The 26896-nt window shown below is 38.8% G+C and overlaps 1 protein-coding gene across 1 annotated transcript; it reads left to right on the forward strand.

Moving 5' to 3' along the window:
* Positions 1-422: 422 nt before the first annotated feature.
* On the forward strand, positions 423-25872 carry XIRP1 (xin actin binding repeat containing 1). Its single transcript, XM_063452718.1, has 4 exons — positions 423-546; positions 14939-15083; positions 16658-16705; positions 18297-25872. The coding sequence occupies exon 4, from the start codon at positions 18297-18299 to the stop codon at positions 25416-25418; it is 7122 nt and encodes a 2373-aa protein (XP_063308788.1). The 5' UTR covers positions 423-546; positions 14939-15083; positions 16658-16705; the 3' UTR covers positions 25419-25872.
* Positions 25873-26896: the final 1024 nt, after the last annotated feature.

Consider the following 26896-nt stretch of genomic DNA (forward strand, 5'->3'; position numbering starts at 1 on the left):
TTTCTTGGCATACATGCTATGTCCTTTGTGCCTTTTGCTTTAAAAAGATGGTAAGTCTTTACGTAATATATGTCAATGATGGGGTAATTAAAACGGCGTCCCTCAGGTAACATTAAAATTCCTGTTCTTTTATGGTACGGTACCATCACCAGTGATGTCACCTGCTTGGAGTACCAGAGACTGACTCAGATGAAATGTAACTGTGACCTTGTTTGTCAACAACAGTGAACTACGTGTTCCTTCCTACATTCTGTGCGTCTTAAGACCTCATCCCCCTCCTCCAAAGATTATACAGACTCATGGTTGACTCAAGCTCACGAAATAGCGTATAGTGTGTCCCTAAAAATAGAGTCATGGTTTCATTCTCCCAACATAGCTCAGCTCTCCCTGATAAAAACAGCTGTCACCAGTCACAGCCAGAAACAGGACGTTGGACACGGACTGAAACAGGTCTTCTCTAAGGACATTATAGCACTCAGCCTTGGAAACTGATTTATCCACTTTGAGAGTTTCCACGAGCCAGGTTCCAGACATTAAACATTGCTGGTAAGTCCATATATTGAAGGTTATTTAAAACGATCAGTTATTTGACCAAGTTCTAGAAGAGACGCAATCACCATGGAAACAATGGAATGTTCCTACTAAATGCTCCACGTTTAGAACTTTGCCGCTGAATGTTTTGTAAGAGGATCGTACCGACGAATCAGAATTTTGCTGCTGCGTGAGATTATAACTGGTAAATACAAGATTTAATATATCGCGCTCTGAGATTGCAGCTAGAATAAGATTATTTATCACGCACATGGGGATTTTCAATGCTTAGTCTCAGAATAGTTATTTTTATATTACCATTCAATCAGATAGACAGTTCATAAAATATATTCATATTTAGAATAATCTGGTTAGCTAGTTAGTAATTACTTATATGGTAAAAAAGGTACAGTTCTTGGGCAAATTGCTAAATCTCAACGTTTCGCACCTGTACAAAAATTGCAAATTTTTGCATTGATAAATCTCCCCCACAATTTATTTAATGATATGTTAGTGAGGAATGAGCAGTCGCAGATAACCATATGTTAGATGTCTGCCTTGCATTACTAGTCATATTCACAAAATGTACAATCAGGAGAGCCATATTTAATAGTGGGAAATAATGGGTTGGTGAATTTCATTTAATAAGTAGTGTGCTCAGCTTTAATGCCTGTGAGTCCTTCAAGAAGGGTTAGGGCCACCAAACATCCATCAAGCCCATCGGCCACCATTTGGACAATATTGGAACTGTTTTAACTGTTTACGGGTTTATGTGTTAAAAGTATACAAACAAGTAATAATGTCCAAACTAACAAATCTAATCAGTTATTTTTTATTCGTTAATTATTATTAAGATTTATTTTGTATGAACCAACTATGTCTCCTGCTCATCTCCACAATGGGTACAAAAAATTATACAACTAAATCATTACTAATTTTTTTCATTGGGCACAGTAAGGGTCATTGACCCCATTAAATCAGTTTTCTGTTTAATATTATTCTGTGTTCCATGTTCCTGCTGTCATGACATGCACCCAATGTGTTGAGCTGGTGATTGCATACGGTCTTTGTATTTAATGTTGAATATTAGCTATTTTTGGATGGTTTTGTGTAACGACCTGCAACATTTTACTGTGATATTGTGTCTGTACATACACGCGTTCAGATTCTAGAGCTGTCTCCGGTGACTGCTTGGTATGTCCTTGAAATTTATTACGAGTCCTTTGTCTGGGACAATGTATAGCACAGCCTCTAAACATATTATAGCTTCAGAGTGACAATGACAGTAAATATGTTTATTACCTGGACAAACAGGCTAATAGACTGGGAGACAGACACACGGACAGACATATAGATAATGTTAGTTAACATGCAAAACTAAATTTAACTTATAAAGCTCCCTTTGCTCCAGTGCTGGTGCTCAACCCGCACAAAAACAAATATCTCTATCAGGGCTCCACGTTGTCTCTTTCCATCCCAGTGATGCTGTGTGTTGTAATTCCTGGGAAGTTACTTGCTCCAGTCTGTTTCTGATGGAAATGAAAGCTAAATTCTGCATTAATTGACTAACTTATTAACCAGCTTATATTGCCTCTTTAATCTAACTCAATAACACTAGCCTAGGCTAAGCGTTATGGTATATGTAGTTCTACAAACAGCGAAAGTGCCAGTGATATCTAACCAATCTGCAAAGCGTAAAACTAGAATGGTTTATGAATGTTTAGAACAAACCGGAGGTGGGAGTTTGTAGTGTTGTTATATTCTGTCCAGAAACAACTGGCGTCTGAGACAGATACAGGCAAATATACCATAGTTTATCGTATTTTAGTCTGAGGAAATTCAGTTCTGGCTTTGGAATGTGCAAAGTGTATTTCAAGAGCAACTCTGTGGCGAGGCCCGTCGCAGCTGTCCAAAGCGTCCGCAGAGTTCTGTCTACGCACTTGGCAGCTGCCTGATTCAGATCCCGTTTTATTCACGGAAACATTTAAGGCATTTTAAACAGCAATTTATTTCAAGGCCTCTGTGGCAGTATTTGAAACGCTTGGCTGTAAATATAAGCTGAGAACTGAGCAGAGTTTCGCACCTGTATCTGTCTGACACAATATACGGTTTCCATGTCGATATTTCTCTCAAGCTAGTTTTTTTCTTGTTGTTTAAAAATAGAACTAATTTAAATAAGAATAGGATGGCTTCCGCTAAACTGGGAATTGTGAGAAATTGGCAACAGGGGAGATACATTACAGAAATAGCTGAGAACGTTGCAATTTGGGCTATTTTGTAATTCTCCACAATTCCAACTTTAGCGCTAGAGGGACGCAGAACTGGCAGCCATATTGTTTCTAAATGTACCGTTACACATTTATTTACTAAAGGGTTCATTTTTAAGAATTCATAATAAAATTCTAATTTTTGTCTAAAATAGCCAAGAACAGAAAATACTACTTGAAGATTGTTTCCAATTTGATTACTGGGACTACAATTCAAACTTCCCTTTGAAATCTTTGTGAATTCCCGACAAGTCACATTTTAGAGAATTATTCCTGATAACAGTGAATTTGTGTTAATTGAAACCTGAATTGAAAAATAGAAGTCATCACCGCTGGTTTGGAGAAATTCTGAAACTCATTTATAGTCACAGCTAGAATGTTTTAGTCTGAATTCTGCAATTTATTTTTTTTTAATTCATCACAATCTGCTCAAAAATTGGCTGATGAAACAGAAGTGCTTATTCACTAATTATAGAACTAAGGATCATTTTTTTTTTTAAATGACCTATTTTGTCTTGAATTTTGAAATGAATGTTCAATTCACTGTAATTCACTGTTTAGAGAATAATTCCTTAGAATGTCACGTACCTCACTGGTTATATTGTTTAAAGGTTTGCACGTCAGATTCACGGATTAGTGAATACTTGATAATTAATAATCTGGGTGATCATTGTTTTAAACAAGTGCAAGGAGTTTAAGGGGTTAAGAGAGATCTGTAAAATTAGTTCACCATTCATGGGCCCAGCTCATCATGAATGAATGAAAAAATAGAAAGTCTCGCAGATTAGACAGCCTCTGGCCTAGAATCCATCTATTATGAGTATCCAACCATCTATGTCAATTCCGCCAGACTAGGCGCCAGTGCATTCCTGGTCCTTTGTCCTGGGAGAGATTATCTCGGACTGAGAGAGGGGTGCGCTATGTCCAGTTTGGATCTCTGTTTAACACTTAGTGACAGATACATGATCTGATGTGCTGGGTGCAAATACGGTAATTCGGGCAGATCAAGTTTTGGCTTTGCCCCTCAATGAGAAATGTTTTGATAAGTATCACAGCAGGTGGCATGTTGTCAAGTGTTGCAACCAGTGTGGTTTAACCCTTTAAAGATCAGTGGGCGTCATACCAATGTTGTCTTTCAGTAGCCAAGTCCAGTAATTTTTTACTTTGTTTGCCAGATGTCGGGGACACCTCCTGACCTCTAAGGGTTACAACTATTCAGTGGGCTTTTAGAAGCCAATGCAAATATTTTTATTTTGTTTGTTTTTTAACCTGTGAGCAAGGCATTTTTGGAGTTTGCTGTATTTCATTTGTAAGTGCTACATAATGCTCTTACAACTATCATGCTGGCAAAGGATCATGGGAGATGTAGTCCACAATAACCGGAGTACCCAAGGATGCTTTCCCCCTGCTTTAAGTGTTTACTGGGGTGGGTAATGCAGCAGAGATAACTATAAAATGCAATAACCACTCTTGCACTGTCTTGTAAGTGTGACGTAATCGCTCCATGATGCACAGGTCATACATGTTCCCTCCCAGCACTCACATGGCTGGCATTGGTGGTTTTAAATCCGTTCTGAATGGAAAAAAAAAAAATGTTAGGAATTATTTATTTTATTTTTTTCCAATTCTTTATTGAGCTACAGACAGAAATGCAAGAAAATGTCATATATTTTATTGATTTTTTTTTAGATTTGTGCCAGGACATTGAACAATTCCCATTTAGAGTGAAAATAGCAGATTTGAAAGACATCTTTAAATTTCAGATGTTATATCTCCAGTCACTGGAACTCACTGCTAAGTAAATGGGCTCACTAAAACAAACAATACTCATAGTGATTAATTTGCTAAACAGTGAATAATAGTTAATTAAAAACTGAATTTCAATATTTAGGTAAAACTTTTGCCAAGTTGTAACTGTAGATAATTTAGATATTTTCCAAATAATATTTTTTGTCTTAAATTTTGCAATTCCATTTTCAATTCATAAAATTGCATTTCAGCAAACACAATAGACTTTATCATTCACTAAAGTCTGATTTGGGAATTCAACGCGAATTTCAGATTTTTGGCCGAAATAGCTGAATTGTAAAAAAAACCAACAACTTTCAAATCAGCTTATTTTTATTTGGCTATTTTAGACTAAAATTTTAAATTCACTTGGAATTCCAGAAAATTCCCATTTTAGTGATTAACCCAGTTCAAAATCTATGATAATAAGAGTTTCATGTTTGAATAATAAACATGCACAAATTAAAAATAAAAAAATAAATGAAAAAATGATTTTGGTGCCAAAATGGTAGATTCACACAATGTAGAATATTGGAATATTATTCCATGGGATTGATTTAGTGCATTCCCCTGGGGGCTTGCTTATCTCAAATCGAAGATAGGGTATATAAAGCTCTTTGCACAGGTTTTATTTATATTTTTGCAGTGTATGGACTGCTGCAGATATGGTCATTGCATTCTGAATAGGACATGTGTGCAGTCCCATTTAGCTAGTCAATGCCCACTGGCCCGCACTGGGCTGTCAGCCACTCAGACACAGCTTACAGAAACTCATTGCAGATTTGGCAGGACCTTTGATGCTGAGGTTGCGTTTTTTTAAGTTCAGCCAGTACATCACTAATGAAATTCTTACTTAGTCTACAAAAGCACAGAAGTACGATGGCAGCGAACAGGTGGGTGGCCTTTTTACTGATGACGACTCAGTTTGTGCGATAGAAAAAGGATATTAGTAAAGCACGGCAACGGATTAACGTGGGTTGCTCAATGAGGATAATTTTAGAAAAATCAAAAGGAACATTTTTAAACTATTAGGAGTATTTATTTGCTGGATTATATGCTAAACTCTGAATTGTAGCAAAAGTGTAGCCAAACTGTGACTACAGTTGAGTTGGAGAATGTTAATCCTCTATAATTCAGAGTTGAGTGAACACGGCAACCTTGAATTGTGGAGATTTTTTTTTTTTTTTTTAAATATAGAAAATCAGTCAACTGGATAATTTTTCAAATTATTTATTTTCAATTAAAATGTTATGTTCCCTATTCCCAATTCCCCCAAATTCCCCCAAATTCCCCAGTTCCTTTATGTATTTTTCTTCCTTTCTAACATATTAATATTTCATATTCTTTTTCTTCTTTTTCTTCTTCAACCAATTCCCATGTGCTATGATCATGTAGAAAGTATTTTGTGCATTTGAATTCATGCTGTTCGCTCGGAGTCTTTCTAAACATATTAAACAGTTCAGCGTTATTCACAAGGTTCGCTAAATGGTTTTAGGGATATTATATTTCTTTTATTTGACTTCAATCAAAGTTTAAGAATTTTGTGAAATAAACAAGGCTATTCCGTAAAGTAAGCATTGCCAGGAACTCGAAGAGAATTTAAAGTGAGTTTTGTATTTTTTAGGCCATAAGAGACAAATTTAAAAGATTTTCCAAATCAGCTCTGTTTTATGTTTCGATATTTTGACCTAAAAGTTGAGATTCTCTTTGATTCCCCCTAATACACACATTAATAAAAAAAATAACCCTATACATTTTATGTGAGGTTTTAACATTCACACATTTATTTGTCCTGTATCTTGTGATTAGAATGCCCTTCGTTTTTTTACCTGTGCATTTTTTTAAAGACTTTATTAGAGCGGATAGCAGAGCATCCAAACAGATCCAATTCCAGAAACCGATACAGAATAAAGACGGACCAGGCAGGGAGGAAGACATAAATGGAGTTATGGCGACAGAGTAACTGGAGGGATCTAGACTAAATTAGCCAAGTAATATCATTTCAAAAATTATTAGCAGCACTTAATGTATCCTGTTATCCTGTTCTAGATCAGAATGCATTATTTCAAAAACAAAGGGTGGATTGGAATAAATATTCTATTATTTTATTTATCTATTTCTTTATGTAGTCATGACAAGGTTTGGTATTGGAAGATAGAATATACAGTAAATAAAATTCTTAGCGCAAGTAGTCGACCGTGTCCAAAATCAGATGCTCTAATCTTCGCTGGGCTTACTGCTCGGGGTAGTTGGGTCTCTCTTTTTTCGGGGTAGTTGGGTCTCTCTTTTTTCGGGGTAGTTGGGTCTCTCTTTTTTCGGGGTAGTTGGGTCTCTCTTTTTTCGGGGTAGTTGGGTCTCTCTTTTTTGATTATTCCACTGATCTCTGTTGGAGAGGCATTTCCTAAATATTCAACTTGTTATGGGCAAAATGTGGTAAATAACTTGTGTAACACATATTTCTGATACCATTCTTAAAACATACCTACCTTCAAATTCAGAAAATGGCATTTTAAATTAAAAAAAAATTCTGCAGAAAACCTTACTCTCAACTATGCTAAAATGAATACAAGTGTCTGTGTAAGTGTGTATGTTGGAGTGTTAGTGGAAATGTGTGTGACATGAGTCAAGAAGTGTGCTAATTAGTGTCTTTGTGTTAGTGTGTTTCTGCTTATGCTATTATGTGTCTATCATTCTTTATTAGGCTGTGTTTGTGTGTGCATGTTAGTGTTTATCTATATATGATAATCCGTATCTATGATTGCGTCTTAGAGTGTGTCTATGCAAGCATGTTAACGTTAAAGTCGGTCTTGTCTTCGACCACAATTATTTTATCTTTCAATTTTTTTGCTGATATATAACTCTACTGTATAATTGTAAAGCACTGCAGGATATATCAGTGTTATATAAATGCTAAATATGATCATAAATACAAAATTATTATTGGCTACAAAAGTCAATGGTTTCTGGTTTGACTTTTATGAGCTGATTGTACTGCTGTACAGAACAAGGTGAAAATTTACAATAAATTATGAACTGAATGAGAAAGGTACCATTTGTGCATCTCATACACTTAGGGAAAGGTCTCGAGTGCCGGCCAATAATTATTTATGTCTATTCTGTGGTCAGATGAGAAGTGCTTTGTCTGGTTGGTAGATGCATACCTTGAATGTTTGAGAGCCAGGGCTAGCTGCTTATTTTAGGAAATCTTATCTAATGACAAGGAACGATTGTGTCCTAAATAAGGTCACTGGAATGTGGGCAGGTCCTTCTGATGATTAAATATATTCTCTCTGACACTTAGTGAAATAAACCAGACATGAGCTATTAGGAGATTAGCAAATTCTCTTCCTAAACAATGTTTACAAAAAATGCTGCTTGTGATTCAAGAATTGTATTCAGTACAAGAGCTGGCAATTGTATTAACTAACGTGTGAATTGATGGAAATCCTAATTTCCGGCCAAAATTAATTAACTGAAAACATAGCTCACTTGGAGAATTTTGACTATTTAACTTAAAATGTAAAATTCACTGTGGGATTTGTTCACTAAACTCTCAATTGCAGTTGAGTTCACTTTGAATTCCTGCTAATTCACATTTTAGTGACTAACTCTGTTTCTTGTGCACATATACCTAAAGTAAAAATGTGAAATATTTACTATTAAAACATCTAGCTCATAGATGCTGGGATTTAATGTTTCAGGCCACAAGCAGGTATGATTTACCATTTTTATTTGTCATTTCCTATAGCGCCTTAAGAGGACATCGTGAACACTAAGCAACAATATCTGCAGACAGCTCCATCGAGCAGGGCTGTTCTTAGGCATAGACGAGTAGGGTTTTGTCAGGGTACCTGAGGCCTCTACCTCTAAGGGAGGTAGAGACTTGGTGGTGTATCCGTCCAGGCGAGCTGTTTCCTCCGTTCCTCGCGGTTCATCCAGTCACTTAAACACCGGCCGCGAGGAATCCACGTCCTTTTCTAACAGGACGCTCAATACGTGACGTCATGACGCTAGCACGAGCAATCTGTCACTCAAGTGTCCGATATCCAATCGGTACTTGTCAGAGGCGTGATTTCCATCCAGAGCCAGGGTATTTAAGCTTACTCCTTACTTCAGCTCATTGCCCTGTCGTGGTTCTAGCTTGTCTAGTCACTCAGTGCTCTGGTATTCTAGTTTGCTCTTTTGGTTTTGACTCGGCTCGTTGTACTACCCTGTTTCTCTGTTATCCCTTGACCCGGCTTGTCTCTCGCTTATCTGTCTTCTCGTTCCCTCGACCTCGGCTTGCCTCTGACTATTCTTTACTCTCGGTACGTTAGTCCGGCCATTCTAAGGCCCGGTATACGTACCTTTCCACTCTTTGTACTCTGCGTGTTGGATCCCTGTCCCGATCCTGACATTACGACAGGGCCAATGGATCCTGCAGGTACAAACAGTCAGCTTGGTTCTTCGGATCCCAGGTTTGACGCCATGGAACATAGGATGGATCAGATGGCTTTGGCACTACAGGCACTTTTGTCTCGTGCTAGTAATCCACCTGAGGAGACACGTACTCCTTCTACCTCTCCTGCAGTCTCAGGTCTAGAGGTAGCCACTGTAGGTGCTTCTTCCCGTATTACCCCACCAGTACGTTATGGCGGGTCACCGGAGAAGTGTCGTGGCTTTCTAAACCAGATTAGCATCCATTTCGAACTACAACCCCGCTCTTATCCTACAGATAGAGCAAAGGTTGGATTTATTATTACTCTGCTCATTGAAAAAGCTTTGAGATGGGCCAATCCTTTATGGGAGAATGATAATCCACTCGTCTATAATTATAATGCCTTTGTAGCTGCGTTTAGAAGAACTTTTGACCCTCCTGGCAGAAAGGTCAATGCAGCTAGATTAATGTTGCGCCTTAAACAGGACAATCGAACACTTGTGGATTATGCACTAGAGTTCAGATCCTTGGCGGCAGAAGTTAAGTGGAACGAACAGGCTTATATAGATGTGTTTCTGAATGGGTTATCAGATGTAATTCTTGACGAGGTCGCTACTAGAGAACTCCCTGAAAATTTGGAGGATTTAATTTCTTTTATATCTCGTATTGATGAACGCTTAAGAGAGAGGCAGAACACTCGAGATAGGACCCGTAGACCCTCCTTTAAACTAGCGCCTACCTTTCAAATCTCTGAGTTCGAGGACTTACGTATTCCTGAACCTATGCAGATAGGCAGTACTCATCTCACTGAAAGGGAGAGACAGTACAGGAGAAGGGAGGGTTTATGTATGTATTGTGGAGTCAGGGGTCATTTACGCCTAAATTGTCCCAATCGTTCGGGAAACGCTCGCACCTAAGTTCCTCTAGAGGACAGGCCTTGGGTGTTTCTACTTTGTCCTCTATTCACAACTACAAGGAGCTCAGGCTTGTGTTACCCGTTTCTTTAAAGTGGGAGAAGGGAGTAGTTAAGACTATGGCACTAATCGATTCTGGAGCTGCTGAGAGCTTTATAGATCAGGGTTTTGCTGCCAAGCATGCTATTCCATCCCAGTTAAAAGAGACACCTCTGGCTGTTGAGGCCATCGATGGTAGACCGTTACTTGAGCCTGTTATTTTTCATGAGACCATACCGATTAACTTGACTGTTGGCATCCTGCATAAAGAGGATATATCCTTGATGCTCATTTCTTCTCCGTCTATTCCCATAGTTCTGGGGTACTCCTGGCTGAGGAGACACAACCCTATTATTAATTGGGAATCAGGGGAGATAGTTTCGTGGGGAGAGAATTGTCAAGAAAAATGCTTGCGGAAGGTCTTACCTCTTGGATTAACTAATACATCGAATACCTCTGACAATCCTACAGAGACACAAATTCCGTCTCAGTATCTAGATTTAAAGGCAGTATTTGACAAAAAGAAAGCCGATACCTTACCCCCACACAGGTCCTTTGATTGCAAAATTAACCTACTCCCTGGTACCATGCCTCCCAGAGGTCATGTATACCCATTATCTATAAAGGAGAACTCAGTCCTAGAGGAATATATTCACGAAAATTTAGACAAGGGATTCATCAGGAGGTCCTCCTCCCCTGCCGGGGCTGGATTTTTTTTTGTTAAAAAGAAAGATGGTTCTTTGAGACCTTGTATTGATTATCGAGGCTTGAATAAGATAACCATTAAAAATGCCTACCCGATTCCCTTGATCACCGAACTCTTCGATCGTTTGAAGGGCTCTACAATTTTCACCAAGTTAGACCTCAGAGGGGCATATAACTTGGTGAGAATCCAGCAGGGACATGAGTGGATGACGGCATTCAATACTCGATATGGCCACTATGAATATACTGTCATGCCTTTTGGGTTATGCAATGCGCCAGCAGTATTCCAAGATCTGATTAATGAGGTTCTTAGGGAATTTCAGCAAGAGTGCGTCATTGTATACCTAGATGATATACTCATTCATTCTAGTGACATTGAGATTCATCACAAACAAGTCAGGAGGGTTTTGCACAAGCTTCTCCAGCATGGCTTGTACTGCAAGTTGGAGAAATGTAGCTTTGATCAAACCCAGGTAACCTTTCTCGGCTATGTGATCTCTGGGGAGGGATTTAAGATGGATCCGGATAAGCTCCAATCCATTCTAGAGTGGCCTTTACCCACAGGTCTTAAAGCCATACAGAGATTTATTGGTTTTTCCAATTATTATAGGCGCTTTATTAAGGGCTATTCTTCCATTATTGCACCCATCACTAACATGACTAAACAGGGGGCTGACACTAAGAATTGGACTACTGAAGCTCTCCTTGCGTTCAAGACTCTCAAGGAGCTTTTCGCTTCCGCTCCAATTTTAGTTCACCCTGACACTTCTCTGCCATTTTTGCTCGAGGTAGACGCATCAGAGACTGGTTTAGGTGCTGTTCTATCTCAAAGGTTGGGTGTTGATAAACCATTACATCCATGTGGATTTTTCTCTAAAAAATTGACCGGTACTGAAAGCAGGTATGACATTGGTGACAGAGAATTACTAGCGGTTATCAAGGCTTTGAAAGAATGGAGACATTTATTGGAAGGTACATTACATCCTGTTACCATCCTGACAGACCACAAAAACTTGTCCTATATCGGAGAGGCCAAGCGTCTGTCCTCCAGGCAGGCTCGTTGGTCGTTGTTTCTTACCCATTTCAATTACGTTCTGACTTACAGACCTGGGTCAAAGAATTCTAAAGCCGATGCGCTATCTCGCCAATATGAACCCTCTGCTTCAGTTGAACCACTTTTGTCTTCCATTGTACCCAAATGCAATATTATTGCTAATACCAGTCTCAAAATTCATTCCCCGCTACTTGACCAGATCTTGAAGTCACAACATCTAGCTCCCGGAAACACTCCTGAGGGAAGAAACTTTGTTCCCCCTGAACTTCAACTGGAGCTCTTACAATGTTTTCATGAAAGTAAAATAGCTGGTCATCCTGGTATTCGCAAGACGTACTCTCTGATATCCAAGGATTTCTGGTGGCCTTCACTTCGTAAGGATATTGAGGAGTTCGTTGCAGCTTGTGAGACTTGTGCCAAGACTAAACTATCTCATGCATCCCCATGTGGCCTGTTACACCCCTTGGACATTCCTGAGAAACCTTGGTCCTGTTTGTCCATTGACTTTATCGTTGATTTGCCTGCTTCCAAAAGACAGACTGTTATCCTCACGGTAGTGGATAGATTTACCAAGATGGCCCATTTCGTGCCACTACCTAAACTTCCGACTTCTCCTGAATTGGCGGAGATTTTTGCGAGAGAAGTTTTTCGTCTACATGGGATCCCTTCAGAGATTGTTTCTGATAGAGGTTCTCAATTTGTCTCACGTTTCTGGAGATCCTTTTGTTCTCAAATGGGCATCAAATTGAACTTTTCCTCTGCCTATCACCCTCAGTCTAACGGAGCTGCTGAACGTACTAATCAAAAGATCGAACAGTATCTGCGTTGCTTTGTTTCCGAACACCAGGACGATTGGGTCGGTCTGATTCCTTGGGCGGAGTTCGCACACAATAACCTTGTTTGCGATTCAACTCGCTCTAGCCCTTTCTTCATGAACTATGGCTTTCATCCTTCGATTTTTCCTTCGGTTTCCTCTTCTCAGGGGATACCGTCGGTTGATGATCATGTCGCCAACCTGAAGAAATTATGGGACCAGACTCGACAAATTCTATTACATAGTTCCTCGCTGTTCAAGAAACACGCTGACAAACATAGAAGAGCGGCTCCTGTTTTTGTTCCTGGGGATAGGGTATGGTTGAGTACTAAGAATATTCGCCTAAAAGTTCCGTCCATGAAATTTGCTCCTCGTTACATAGGCCCTTACAGGGTTCTCACTCGTATCAATCCGGTTGCGTATCGCCTTGCTCTGCCACCTGCCTTACGCATTCCTAACTCTTTTCATGTCTCCTTGTTGAAACCCCTCATTTGCAACAAATTCTCCTCTAAGGTCTCCTCGCCTCGTCCTGTTCAGGTGGAGGGTCGGGAAGAGTACGAGGTCAACTCCATCATTGACTCCAGAATTTCAAGGGGAAAATTGCAATATCTGGTCAACTGGAAGGGATATGGTCCTGAGGAGAGGAGTTGGGTACCTCAGGAGGACGTCCATGCTTCTCGCCTTCGCAGAGCATTTCACCTTCGCTTCCCATCTCGCCCCGGTTCATTCCGCCCGGTGGGCGTATCTGAGAGGGGGGGTACTGTCAGGGTACCTGAGGCCTCTACCTCTAAGGGAGGTAGAGACTTGGTGGTGTATCCGTCCAGGCGAGCTGTTTCCTCCGTTCCTCGCGGTTCATCCAGTCACTTAAACACCGGCCGCGAGGAATCCACGTCCTTTTCTAACAGGACGCTCAATACGTGACGTCATGACGCTAGCACGAGCAATCTGTCACTCAAGTGTCCGATATCCAATCGGTACTTGTCAGAGGCGTGATTTCCATCCAGAGCCAGGGTATTTAAGCTTACTCCTTACTTCAGCTCATTGCCCTGTCGTGGTTCTAGCTTGTCTAGTCACTCAGTGCTCTGGTATTCTAGTTTGCTCTTTTGGTTTTGACTCGGCTCGTTGTACTACCCTGTTTCTCTGTTATCCCTTGACCCGGCTTGTCTCTCGCTTATCTGTCTTCTCGTTCCCTCGACCTCGGCTTGCCTCTGACTATTCTTTACTCTCGGTACGTTAGTCCGGCCATTCTAAGGCCCGGTATACGTACCTTTCCACTCTTTGTACTCTGCGTGTTGGATCCCTGTCCCGATCCTGACAGGTTTCAGTTTTAGATCCAATGCCTCTCACTACTTCTGTGAGCCATGTAGATAAATATATTGCAACATGGTGATGGCATGGTAGTCGCGGGTCTCATAGAAGCAGTGAGACATGGGTGAGAAATACACAAACCTTGGCCTGCCATTACTTCTCAAATCAGAAGTAGACAGCAATGTGGGCCCTGTGATACAGTGGGTGGTTAGGGCCGCCAGGGGTGCACTGCCACCCAGAATGCATCTTCAATGTATTTGATGAATACAGAGTTTCTGTTAAAATGTCGCCATGTTTTCTGTGTAAATAAAGGGATCTTCTTACGCTTCAGGTTGCACGTTTGTGTTGATTTTGAGCATTCTCGATAGGTCAGTGTAATTTCCAAATGGACCAGTATCGTCGTACTGAAAAAGGAAGATGCTTTGGAGAAATTTTCCATTTCAGTTATTGTGATTTAAAATTCATTTTGAATTAACTTTGAATTCCTGGCAATTCACTCTTTGTTGAATAATTTTGTCTGCAATAGTGCATGCTAATTACATATCACATTATTATTATTATTATTATTTTATTATTTATATAGCGCCGTCAGATTCCGTAGCGCTGTACAATGGGTAACATACATTTTGTTTTTAGCCAGTTATTTCACTGCTGACCATTCTTGGGCTGATATACTAAGCAGCAAATTGTAATTCTAAGATAAATAATGTCATGTAAACAATATCTAGAACCCTATGCCTATTCCTAGTCAGCCTAATATTAATATAAAATGTTTCACTGACAAAGAAATAATGCAATATGGTTTAGACTGAGAAACACACACACATAAGATTTATTAACTCCTTCGCAACCAAATCATATGCAAACATATCACCACCGGAATATGAATTTTTGTTTTTGTTTTCAAGAAAGTAATGTTTACATTTATTTTTCTTATTATTGTGCACAAAAGACGTTATTACATAGCAAAGCAGCATTATCTTTTAAATAAAAAATATGTGCCCTGTACATTTATTAACAAATACACAAAACCCAAGAATCATATCTTTTGAAACACGGTGGAATAATTCTAAATTTTGTATTTTCTTCTCATTGTTTCAGTTGAGAGTACGTCGTCGCCATTAGAATTCCAAAGGACAACTCATCACAGGAGAATTTCAGAAAGGACGGAATAGATTTACCCCTTCTGTAAAAGATTGATTGGTGCTTTGACTCTCAACGACCGCTGCTGCAGGAGACATTAGCCGTAAGTCTTTCATTCCATAAATTCCGTGTAAAGCGATATTCACTTAACAGGACACTCCAGGCACCAACACAACCTAATCTAAATCAAGTTGTTATGGTTGCTCGAGGCCCCGGGAAATATTCATACATCAAGGGGTAATCTTCACTCCTCCCCCCAGGCGTCCTCAAGCTGCAGAAATTTCACTTTCAGGAAGCAAAGAGGGCCGCCGGGCAGGAGCCCTGCTGATTGGCTGAGAGCAGTTAGCTGGTGCTCTCAGCCAATCAGTGACCCCCATTCACTAAACTGACTTGGAGAGAAACGTACCTTTTCCAAGTCTGTCTAGTGAATTGGGAGTCACTGATTTGCTGAGAGCATCAGCTGACCGCTCTCAGCCAATCAGCTGCACCCCGGCACGGTTGTCACTCCTCACTTCCTGTATCTGAAAATTCTGAAGCCGGATCCTGCTTGGCGGGCAGCTGAGATTCCCACTGAAAGCAACTTTGGGGTTAAACCATTCGATAACGGGTTAATACCTTGAGGTAAAAGTGCCTCCAGAGGCCTCTTGACACCATAACAACTTCATTTAAAGTTGTTTTGGTGCCTGGAGTGTCACTTTAACTGAACAGGGCTGCATATCCTAATAATACATTGAAATCAAAAAGCAGAGGTAGAGGGGTGTATACAAAATATTGTATAAATACAAATATCTAGATGTTTATTCACTAAGCAGTTAGTTGTGGGGAAACCCTTAAAGGGACACTATAGTCACCCAGACCACTTCAGCTCAATGAAGTGGTCTGGGTGCCAGGTCCCTCTAGGTTTAACCCTGCCTGCTGTAAACATAGCAGTTTTTAGAGAAACTGCTATGTTTACATTTGGGGTTAAGCCAGCCTCTAGTGGACAGCCACTAGAGGCACATCTGCGACGCTGGAGGCATATTATGCCTCCATCACGCAGAACGTCCATAGGAAAGCATTGAGAAATGGACACTTTGAATGCGCGCGCGGCACTTCCGCGCATGCACATTCAGCTCCGCTGGCGTCAGAGGGGGGAGCTGACGTAAGCGGTGGAGGAGAGGTGAGAGAGCCCAGCGGTGGAATAAGGTGAGTAACCTTCAGCACCACGGGAGGGGGACCCTGAGGGTGGGGGCACCCTCAGGGTACTATAGTGTCAGGAAAACCGATTTGTTTTCCTGACACTATAGTGATCCTTTAATACATAGAACATTTTATTTTATATCACATTTTAATTATAGACTGTGCTAACTTAGTGTATTATTATTTAAACTGTTGACTATAATATATAGCAATAATAGGGATTCATTTGTTTCAGTGCCCGATGCTAGTAACCCGCAGTTTTTTAGAAAGAAATTCCAAAAGTAATCTGCACTCCAGGGACTTATCACCTAAAACTTTAAGCTTAAAATCATAACCTTTCATGAGGATCAGTTTCAGTCCCTTGAGTTGCCATAAATACTTAAAGCGGACAGAAATTAATAGTAACTGATGTTTGACGTGGGATCCCATTGGGAAAAAAGAAAACGCAACAGAGCTGAAAAACTTTAATGCTAATTTCATTCTCTTTGTTGGTTTTAGAGATTTGAGAAGAAACCTATCTAAGGTGCTTATCTGAGACAAAAAAAGGTAGAATGTCAATGGATTTTTTTCTGTAATTTGTGAATTTGAGCTAACCAAAATAACGCAATATGTGTGAAGTGTTACTAAATGGTCTAAATGCTAAACTAGGAAATACGATTCAAACACATTTTACATTATCAACTGAAAAAGGTTTATTCAATCAATACTGATATGTAGAACATTTGCTGGGACGCAGTTTGACAGGTGAATACAGAAGCAGTATAAATAAATAGCTGTTACAAAAAATATATATATATTAGACATTTGCTTGATGCAACACTGCTCAATGGACTTTACATAAAGATTTGTATTTAAACTCTTTTTGTGCACTGTTGCCAGTGTTTTTTTGCGGGGTAATTCGGTGCTTTTTTACCATAATTCCTGCGATTTACATCAAAACATGGCATCCAACAGGTATGCCATCGCAAGCATCCTGACTCCTGACTCATGTTAGTGTCTCCTGTACATTTGTACATGTAGCATTTTATTTAAAGGGTAGAATTTTAGCACAATGCAGTACGTCTTTCCCAGTGAAAAGGGTTTTTACAAAGTTCCTAGAATATCATAAAGAATTTAGTTTGAATCCTTTAAAAAAAGTGCGTTGTGGGGATTTGACAAACGGGTTTCAAATGTTTTGTTCCAGTTGAGCTATTTTGGACTCAATGAGAATTTTGTCATAGTAGCCTTAACCATTGTTTAATAGAATCCACCCTATGATAATTGCATGTATTTGTAATTTTAAGATGTTAGGACAGCTCCAACTCGGACGTATTATAATTTAGTAAGTCATGTTAGATAGTTAATGAAGCAATCTCATGTTTTTAAACACATGATCTACTAGTTTAGAAATGTTTTTCCAACATGCTTCCTACACGGCATCAATTAATTAAGTGAAGTTTTGAAGACTGACTTTTCTAATTACAGCCCAGAATTGTACATTTTCCTAAAAGGTCCTTGGAAAAATAAATCATTTGTTTGTTTTTTGATATATAATGTTTCTAAAAGCTCTCCCTGATTTTTTAATAGATCTCTAGATTGAGAGAGTTTTTTGTTAAAGCTTTTTAGGGCTGGGGCAATTGTATTTACATGAAATGGAATATCTGCAAAGCTATTCAAATGCTGGATTCAATATTCCCGGCTTTATCTTGTTTTGTGGACCTCTTTTGGTCAACCTAAATTTAGATCATGGGCGCATAACTGGTCACTCTAGAAATATTTATAAATTGCCATCTGTACCAAACGAACATTGGCAATTTGGGATGATAGGAGCTGAAATCTCAATGCAACTCATGAACTACGCATTCCCAGTGTAGTCAGAGACCTTGAAGCACAATGAAAGTTAAATGCAATTTCATGTTATCACTGTTTTGATGAACCAACTCATATATGACAAAACCTTGAATTCCTGCATAAACCTCTAAACCTCTTGCTGCATGAAATAACAGTGTTTTATTTGACTTATTCCGAGTGACATTTAAACCAGTAACCCTTAAGATAAGTGAGTGCAGTGACATGTTGTTTGCACATTTTAATTTTACTAACCTTACTTGGATGGATGATAGAGAAGGCGTTTAAACAGTTCTGTTTCTTCTCTAAGATGGCAGACAACCTTGGGAAGTTATCATCCACAGATTGGGATAAAGGAACACATGAAACAGATTTCCTACCTCCACCACCTTCTGATTTGATACAACCCTCAGTTACAGTGTCTGCGAACCAAGACCAAAGTTTCATACCAGTACCTCCTCCTAAAGAATCCTTTTCCAAGTTCTACGAACAGCGTCAGGTTAATGAACTGAAAAGACTTTACCGTCACATGCATCCCGAGTTAAGGAAAAACCTAGAGCATACGGTGACCCGTGACCTTTCAGAATTACTAAGTACAGATGAACCTAATCAACAAACATCTGTCACCCTTGATACAATATTGACAGGTGAGGTGCAATCGATGCGCTGGATTTTTGAAAACTGGAATTTAGATTCTATCGGGGACCATCAGATTAGCAAGAAACTAGCAGACGAAGAGGTCATACTTGGTGGGAATGTGAAAGATACATCTTTGAAGTTTCAAGGAGAGAGCTGTCCAGATGGCACCCTTGCACATGAATTGTCAGAAACAGAGCAAACTAAAGGTGATGTGAAGACAGCCTTGTGGTTATTTGAAACACAGCCCCTTGACTCATTAAACAAAATCTATCCTGTTGACACAGATGTCCAAGAAGCAGTTTTGAAAGACCCTGTAGAAAGAGGGGATGTGAAAGGCACAAAACTTATGTTTGAAACCCATTCTTTAGATGAAGTTGGCCGCTGTAAATCAGTTGAAGAAAACAGTATTCTACAGCTGAAATCTGAAATAGAGGAGTTAAAAGGAGATGTGAAGAAGACTGTTAAACTATTTCAGACTGAACCTTTGTGTGCTTTTAGAGATCAAACTGGAAATATTCATGAGATTAAATCTATCTGCAGAGAAGAAACTCAGGGCCACAGTGTTAACACAGCAAGATGGCTTTTTGAGACTCAGCCTTTGGACACTATAGACAAGGATACCTCAAGTGTTCGAATTATTCGAGGTATATCGCTGGAAGAGATTCAGAAAGGTGGTGTAAACGCTACAAAATGGATGTTTGAAACTCAGCCACTGGACACAATAAAAGAACACATTGAAGAAGGAGTTTTTCAAGCTTCATTAGATTCTGTTAAAAAAGGTGATGTATCCAACACATGCAAGGATGACTCTACAGAAGAAGTGCTGGCAGGCGATGTTAAGTCCACATTGTGGTTATTTGAAACTCAACCAATGGAAGCCCTTAAGGGCAGTATTGAGGTAGGGCAGCTAAAAAAGGTGGACCTGCTAAATGAGGAGAAAGGAGATGTTAAACAAAGGAAACACGTATTCGAAACATGTTCATTGGACAAGATTTCCGGCATGGAGGAAGAATCCATGAAAGATCAAAAACAACAAAACGCAGCCAACGAAATCATAAAAGGAGATGTGAAATCATTTAAAACTCTTTTTGAAACCATTCCTTTAGACAACATTACACAGACTAGCAGCATCCTAGTCTCTGATCAGGAAGACATAATGGCAGGAAATGTGAAAGGAAACCAGGCTTTGTTTGAGACTGTGCCTCTTTATGCCATTGAAGACAGTTTGGGCAATTACCATGAAGTTACATCCATCAGTCGAGAAGAAATGATAAGTGGTGATGTTAAAAATTACAAATGGATGTTTGAAACAAAACAATTAGATCAGTTTCATGACAGCCCTCAAAAAGTTGATATCATAAAAGGTATCACAAAGCAAGAGATTATGTCTGGGGATGTGGGGACAGCAAAGTGGTTGTTTGAAACCCAACCAGTCGATGTGATTCATAAAGACAAGAATGCAACAGATGAACACTCTTCAGTACAAACTGTCGTCTCAGAAAAAGGCGATGTCAAGAAATGTCGGTGGTTGTTTGAAACCCAACCTGCTGACAAGCTATATGAAAAATCAGAGAAAACACAAGAAAAAGAAACTCTTCCCCAGGGTGATGTGAAGTCCTACACATGGATGTTTGAAACTCAATCATTAGATTCTTTCAAAGATACAGAAGAGCAATACATCAAGGTCAGTACAGCTTTTGAAGATGACAACTGCAAGAGGGTTAATGTGCAAACAACCAGGCATCTGTTTGAGACAGAACCTCTAGATAACATCTCCTATAAGAATGAAATGAAAAATATTGTACGGTACTCTAGCAGAATAGAAATAAAGTCTGGTAAAGTTTCCAGGGTGAAAGAAATTTTTGAATCAAAGCCAAACGAGAATATAAAAAAATCGGATGTCCTTAATGAAGAGAATATCCAGAAAGGATTTGTGAACAAGTTTACTTGGCTATTTGAAAACTGTCCCATGGATTCCATGGACAATAATAAATGTGGATTTCAAGAACTGCAAAATATCCAAGGGGGAGATGTTGTGGGAAAAAAGTTCATTTTTGAAACATGCTCCTTGGACAAAATCCAACAGGAATCTGATGAAACAGAGATTCAAAAAGTACAGGAAGTTATAAGTAAAGCTGATGTTAAATCCTGCACTATGTTGTTTGAGACCAAACCTTTATACGCCATTCAAGATAAAGGAGGTGAATACCATGAAGTTACATCAGTGAAAAAAGAGGAAATTCTAAAAGGGGATGTACGAGGATCAAAATGGTTATTTGAAACAAAACCTCTTGATATGATCAATAAAGATGAAGAAGTCTTTGTGATCAGGGCGGTGACTCAGGAAGATATCGAGAAAGGATGTGTGAAGTCAGCAAGATGGAGGTTCGAAACAGAACCATTGGATTCCATCACTGATTATCGTAGCCACACCAGAAGAACAGTTGATGATGTACAAAAAGGTGATGTCCAAAGCAACAAGCAGCTCTTTGAATCACAGACGCTCAACCAGAAGAATTATGTAAGACTGGTTAGCGTCAGTGACGTCCAAAAAGGTAATGTGAGGACTTCTACCTGGCTGTTTGAAAATCAACCTATTGATTCTTTGAAGGGAGAGTCTGATGAACATCATGGTATTGTAAAAGTGCAACGAGAAGATAACCAAAAAGGGGATGTAAAACGATGTACCTGGTTATTTGAGACAAAGCCAATAGACAGTCTCAAAGATACTGAAACTCCAACTTCTTCTGATGCTCCTGTGGAGGCAATTCCCAAAGATAATGTAAAAAGTACAACCTGGCTTTTTGAGAGCACACCTCTTGATGAATTTGATTTTAAGCCCACAGTTACAGAGGACGAGAAAGAAAGAAATGTAAAAGATACATTAGACTCGTTATTTTTTACTAAAATAATTCAACACAAAGGAATTATTATTGAATGTTTTGATTGGATGAATGTAAAAATGGCAAAATTTCAGCTAAGGACACAAGAAGGTACCGAAATCCTTAAGGAAGAGATACTTGGAGGAAATTTACAAAGAATTTTCTTGCAGTTGCTTCACAGAACAGATATAGAGCCACAAGGATTGTTGGTCGAAGAGAACTTTAGGGGTGAAATGCAAATAACCGAATTGAATCTATTAAATCAAGATGAATCAGGAGACACAGAAGAAAAACATGATGATGATGATGTTGCAAAGGCCCTTCAAGCCCTGCAAAATGAAGATACTTCTGTTAAAACTGGTATCATTATGGAGGAAAGTGAAAAGGGCTCAGTAAAAATCATAGTCTACTCTGTTTCATCACTTTGTAAGCATACTTCTAAGAGGGAGGACATAATAAAAGGGGATGTAAAATCGACAATTGGAAACCTCCTGGCATGCAGTCAGGAACAGAGATCTAAAGCCTCCGTCTTGCGTGAGGAAAAGGAAAAAGGAAAGGTTGAACTCTACAAAAGCTGCATTGAGAAAGGAGATCTAGGATACTTAAAAAGTCTTCAGGAAGAATCTGAAATAGAAGCACTAACACTTTCTCAGAATGAACCTCAGCATCAAGAGTTGAACAATGTGCAGAATGAGGCAAAGAAAATACCAGAAAATATCAGCAAAGGTTCTTGTACTTTGGAAACAGACTGTGTATATGTATCAGCTAAGCCAGTATTCCCAGCTATTCAGCCACGAGTAGTCGAGAAAAAAGGAGTAACATTTGATGCTAAACTCATAGATTCACATAAAGAAGTAAAAAACATATGCAAGGTCGACAAGAATGACATAGGTTTGAGAAAAGCAAGCCAAACAAATACCATAATGATGGAAAGAACAACCACCAAACATACTGCTGAAAAAGAGAGCCATGTGGCTCTTGAGAAAGAGTGTCTATTAGGGCAAACTGCATCAGGTGCCCAGCAAAAGGATACAGCAAGTCATGTTGATCTTCAGACTGCTCTTTTGGATCTGAGACAAGCAACGGAAGAGGCAAAAAGCATTCAAAAGCAAGTGAAATGTAAAATTCAGAATAATACAGAGGAGACTGTGAAGAGCAATGATAAGGAAATAACAAACACAGTGAGTTCAGCTCAATCAAAACGACAATACCAAGCAATCACAAAGCACTCGACTACTGCAAGGACCACCCTTAAAGAGACAAAGAAGGCATGTGCAAGTCTCCAGACATCTACAGCATCTACCAAAAAGGTCAGTGCTTCTGAAAAGGAGGAACAGGTGCAGGAGTTATTTGAATCTGGACAGGAGATTAAAATGGTCTCTAGTACAGAAAGTACCCTTAAAGATGATGTTGATTCCCCCAAGCAAGCAAAAGGCTATTTAAATCCTTTTATTGAGTCTGATTTTAACAAGGAAGCAGAGCAAGGAAAACGAGAGGAGGATATTGTTAGGGGAGATGTAAAGGCAGCTATCAGGGCATTGCAGAATGCAACATCAGAACAGAGGGAAGTAGAAAAAGAGGAAGTTGTGAGAGGGAACCTATCATCTGCTCTTCAATCTCTGGAGAAGTCCAATGTAAATGTGTCAAAAGGGGACTTTAAAGCAGCCATGATATACAGAAATGCAGGGCAGTCATATTCAGCTTGTAAAAGGAAGACAGATACTCAGGAGCAGATTAGAAATCAGGATCCTTTGAATTCACCTGTTGAATCCTTTCCTCCTCCTCCAGCTGCTGTGATTGGACAAGAACTCTCCCAAGCATCTAAGTCACCAAATGTAGAAGCAACAAAAGACTCAAATTCCCAGATAACAGATTACGTTCCAAAGACCCCTGATACAATTACAAAAAAGGCAAGTGGAAAGACTTTAGAAGACAATAAGATTGTGTCAAATACAACACAAACATTATCAAGACACAGAGAAAAGCCAGTACCACCTCCAAAACCAAAGCACCTTCAAGCAAGCTCAAATTGTGTTCCATTTCAGAGACCCAAAGCCAACAAGTCGCCATCTACATCCTGTTCACGCCTGAGTCCTGCTACTAAAGAGGTGGACCAGCACTGTACAGCAATCAGAGATCAAGCCAACCCTGCAAGGTCACACCAAGGTCTAGATGATGGAATCTCTCAAACATGTACACTGCCCACCAATGAGATATTAAATGCTGAAGAAGAAATACCTTCTCACAAAGTAAATGAAGTAAAGGATAACTTTTGTTTAACTCAAATAAATCACTGCCAAACTGAACATCAACAGAATGTAACTATGACAAAAACAGAAATGACGAACACAGCTACATCTATCAACTTACACGCTTCTGCCCAAACAATGGACCATGCTATATTAAAGGAACATGCTTTGAGCGTGAATAAAGAAGTGGAAGATGATGGGGAAATGTTAAAGAAACATAAAATCCAAGAAGATGCAAGAAGGAAGCAGAGAGTTACTGTTACAGAACCAAAGGATGGCCATGCACATCACGGAGTGGTAATGAGGGTGAAACATAAGAAAGAAACCGAAGAGGAGAAACGCAAAAGACTATCAGTCCACAAGGATGAAATAATGAATAGAAATGTAAAGGCTGCAATGGATATTTATGAAAATTTAAGAAAACAGGAAGAGTTACAAAAAATCTTATATAAAGTCAAGGAAATGGAGGAAGAGACGAGTAACGTGGATGTGCGTTCAATGAGAGGTTTATTTGAGAATGTTCAGTGTTGGATAAAAAATAGTGAAGATGGAACAAAGAAGCAACCAGAGGAAAAAGTCTGTCAGAAAGACGAAGGTTTAGAGCAAGCAAAGGAAGACACAGAAAGTGTATCGTCGGTTGAACTTGCGTTTGAGGACCTAGAAAAGGCAAGTTCAGAAATCAAACATCTGAAAGAGCAAACCTTGGCAAGACTTTTAGATATTGAAGAAACAATCAGAAAGGCCCTCTATACCGTTTCTAATTTAAAATCAGAATCTGACATTGCAGGGCTTTCAAGTCTCTTTCGTGAATCACTTGGAACAAATACTGCTCAAACCAATAATATCCGTAAAATAAGCATTGTGTCAAGTAAAGCAAAATCTGAAAAAAAACCTCTTGCTACTCAGCAAACAGCTATGGTATCCTTAGAGGCTCAAGATGGAATTGAACCCAAGAAAACAGAGCTGGATGTTGTCAATGTGCCCAGCCGTGCCATTTCCCCAACGTCTCCATCATTTATTACTATAGAGTCAGCCGCCAGGAAACCAACACAAAACAATGGCAGCTTCTCTTCAACATCCCCGGTGCTAAAAAATGGACAGTTGCCTAAAGATTCAATGCTCAATCAGTCTGTTGACGGAAATGGCTCACCTGAGGTACAACAATATTCAGGTTCATTCAATAAATCAGAGTCTTCTGACAAGTTTAATCAGTTAAGTAGTTCTTGTGGTAATGGCAGATGTTCTCAAGGAAGTTATAACAAAGTTTCTGTGGAAGGCTTGGAGCAAAATACCTACACAAATACCTGCTCACCTTCTGGTCCAGTAAACTCTCTGAGACAAAAAAGTGTTCTGGAGCTAAAAACTGGACCTGAAGGTCCAAAGCTTATTGGCAAAACAATAGTGACTGAAAAGTATGAAGAATTCGATCAGTTTGGCAACAAAATTATAAGATCAAAAACATCGACAACAGTAACAGAGCAATCAGACACTCAGAGCTCCTCAACGTATGAGGTTGTATCATCACCTCCTCGATATGAGGTCACGGCATCTCCTCGTCTTAGAAGACACATAATGTCACCCATGGAAAATTCCAGCCCCAAATCAAGTGAGACAGGTGTGGTGTTTGTTACATTTGGCAATTCTAAACCAGTAAAAAAGTAAAGGCCGAGTATCATGATTATTATATGACCACAATAACATTGTTTCATGTATTGTGTAAAACACCAGTATTTCTTTAAAGGGACAATGTTGTGATATTTCTATCCCTGTCTAAGCACAAGACGGTAGATGGAGTAGTAGTTGTTTTCGGACCAACACAAATTTGTCCAAGGCTTATATTTTCTACTGAGAAAACATTCAGAAAAACTGTGAGATTATTTTATAGCTGATGTAGATACATTATGGTCACAGATCAGAACATAAGAAGAAAAGATAAGCAGTTAGATAAGAAGAAAATATTGCAAATAAAATATATAAAGACAACTTTTTTTTACTCAAATTGATCTTCCCTATGCAGTGTTAGAATACTTTCTGTTAGACATCATAATGTACCTGAAAAATTTAATATATTTATATACTGGCTCGAGTTTTAACAGCAAAACTATAAAAAGAAAAATTCTACACAAGAATTCAGTTTAGCAGTGCTTAGTATTTCTATCAAATTAGATTGAAAAGAAAAATTTTCTTTAAATGGAAATTAGCAACAATAAATGAATTCTGCTAATTTTGTACTTATCCTGATTCAATTTATTTTGATGTGGTCACATTAAATGACCAAACATAAAATTAGCCCACATTCCAAAAAGGGTTACATTGAGCAACCATATTGCTTTTCTATAAGTCTTCTTGAAAGATAACATTTGTAATGTTTATAAAAGATAGGTAATTATTAAACTATGTGTAAATGATACCATCACAATTTACTGTCTGGTTTATTTTCGAATAGCATTTGACTTAATCTTTTGACCTTTAGAAAAATATAGATGCTGATCCTAACAAGCTTATTTTATTGGTTTTATCGATATATGTCAGAGTAGTGTGAGTTAAAAGACACTATACTTCTGAATGGTAATTTCCTTTTTATAATAAAACCAATGTTAAATAAAACAATTTGACACATGTTACAATATTGCATCGGTAATGATAATGGACAAAAATCTGCCTGTGAACTTAGAGCTAAAAGTGCAACATCGAACTCAACATGGCATGTTTATTGCTGATACTAAATAAATATTTACTGAAAGGCATCTCATTTTCTAAAATGTTTTGATATTTCATAAAATCAAAACATAAAATGGCATAAATGTTCAGGACATACTGAGAAATTAATTGCTCTCCGGCACTATTCACTAAATAGAATAATCACTGCAATCAAAACTTCATATCAAACACCAAGAATTACAAAACTCACATGCAATGCATGGGGCGTAGGTCAAAAAGCTTTGTGTCTAACTGGATTTAAAGAAAGACACTCAAGGTTCCTGTCCAGGCCCAAGAGAATGGGAAATTCAGAATTCTATGAGCTGTGTCCCATGTCTTTCCACGTCTATCCAGTTGACTTTATGAAGGATTTAAGTAATAATAATAATAATAATAATAATAACAATGTAAGTTCGTATAACACTCTACACAGTTCACTT

Source organism: Pelobates fuscus, chromosome 4 (genome assembly GCF_036172605.1).
Source record: "Pelobates fuscus isolate aPelFus1 chromosome 4, aPelFus1.pri, whole genome shotgun sequence".
Classification (NCBI taxonomy): domain Eukaryota; kingdom Metazoa; phylum Chordata; class Amphibia; order Anura; family Pelobatidae; genus Pelobates; species Pelobates fuscus.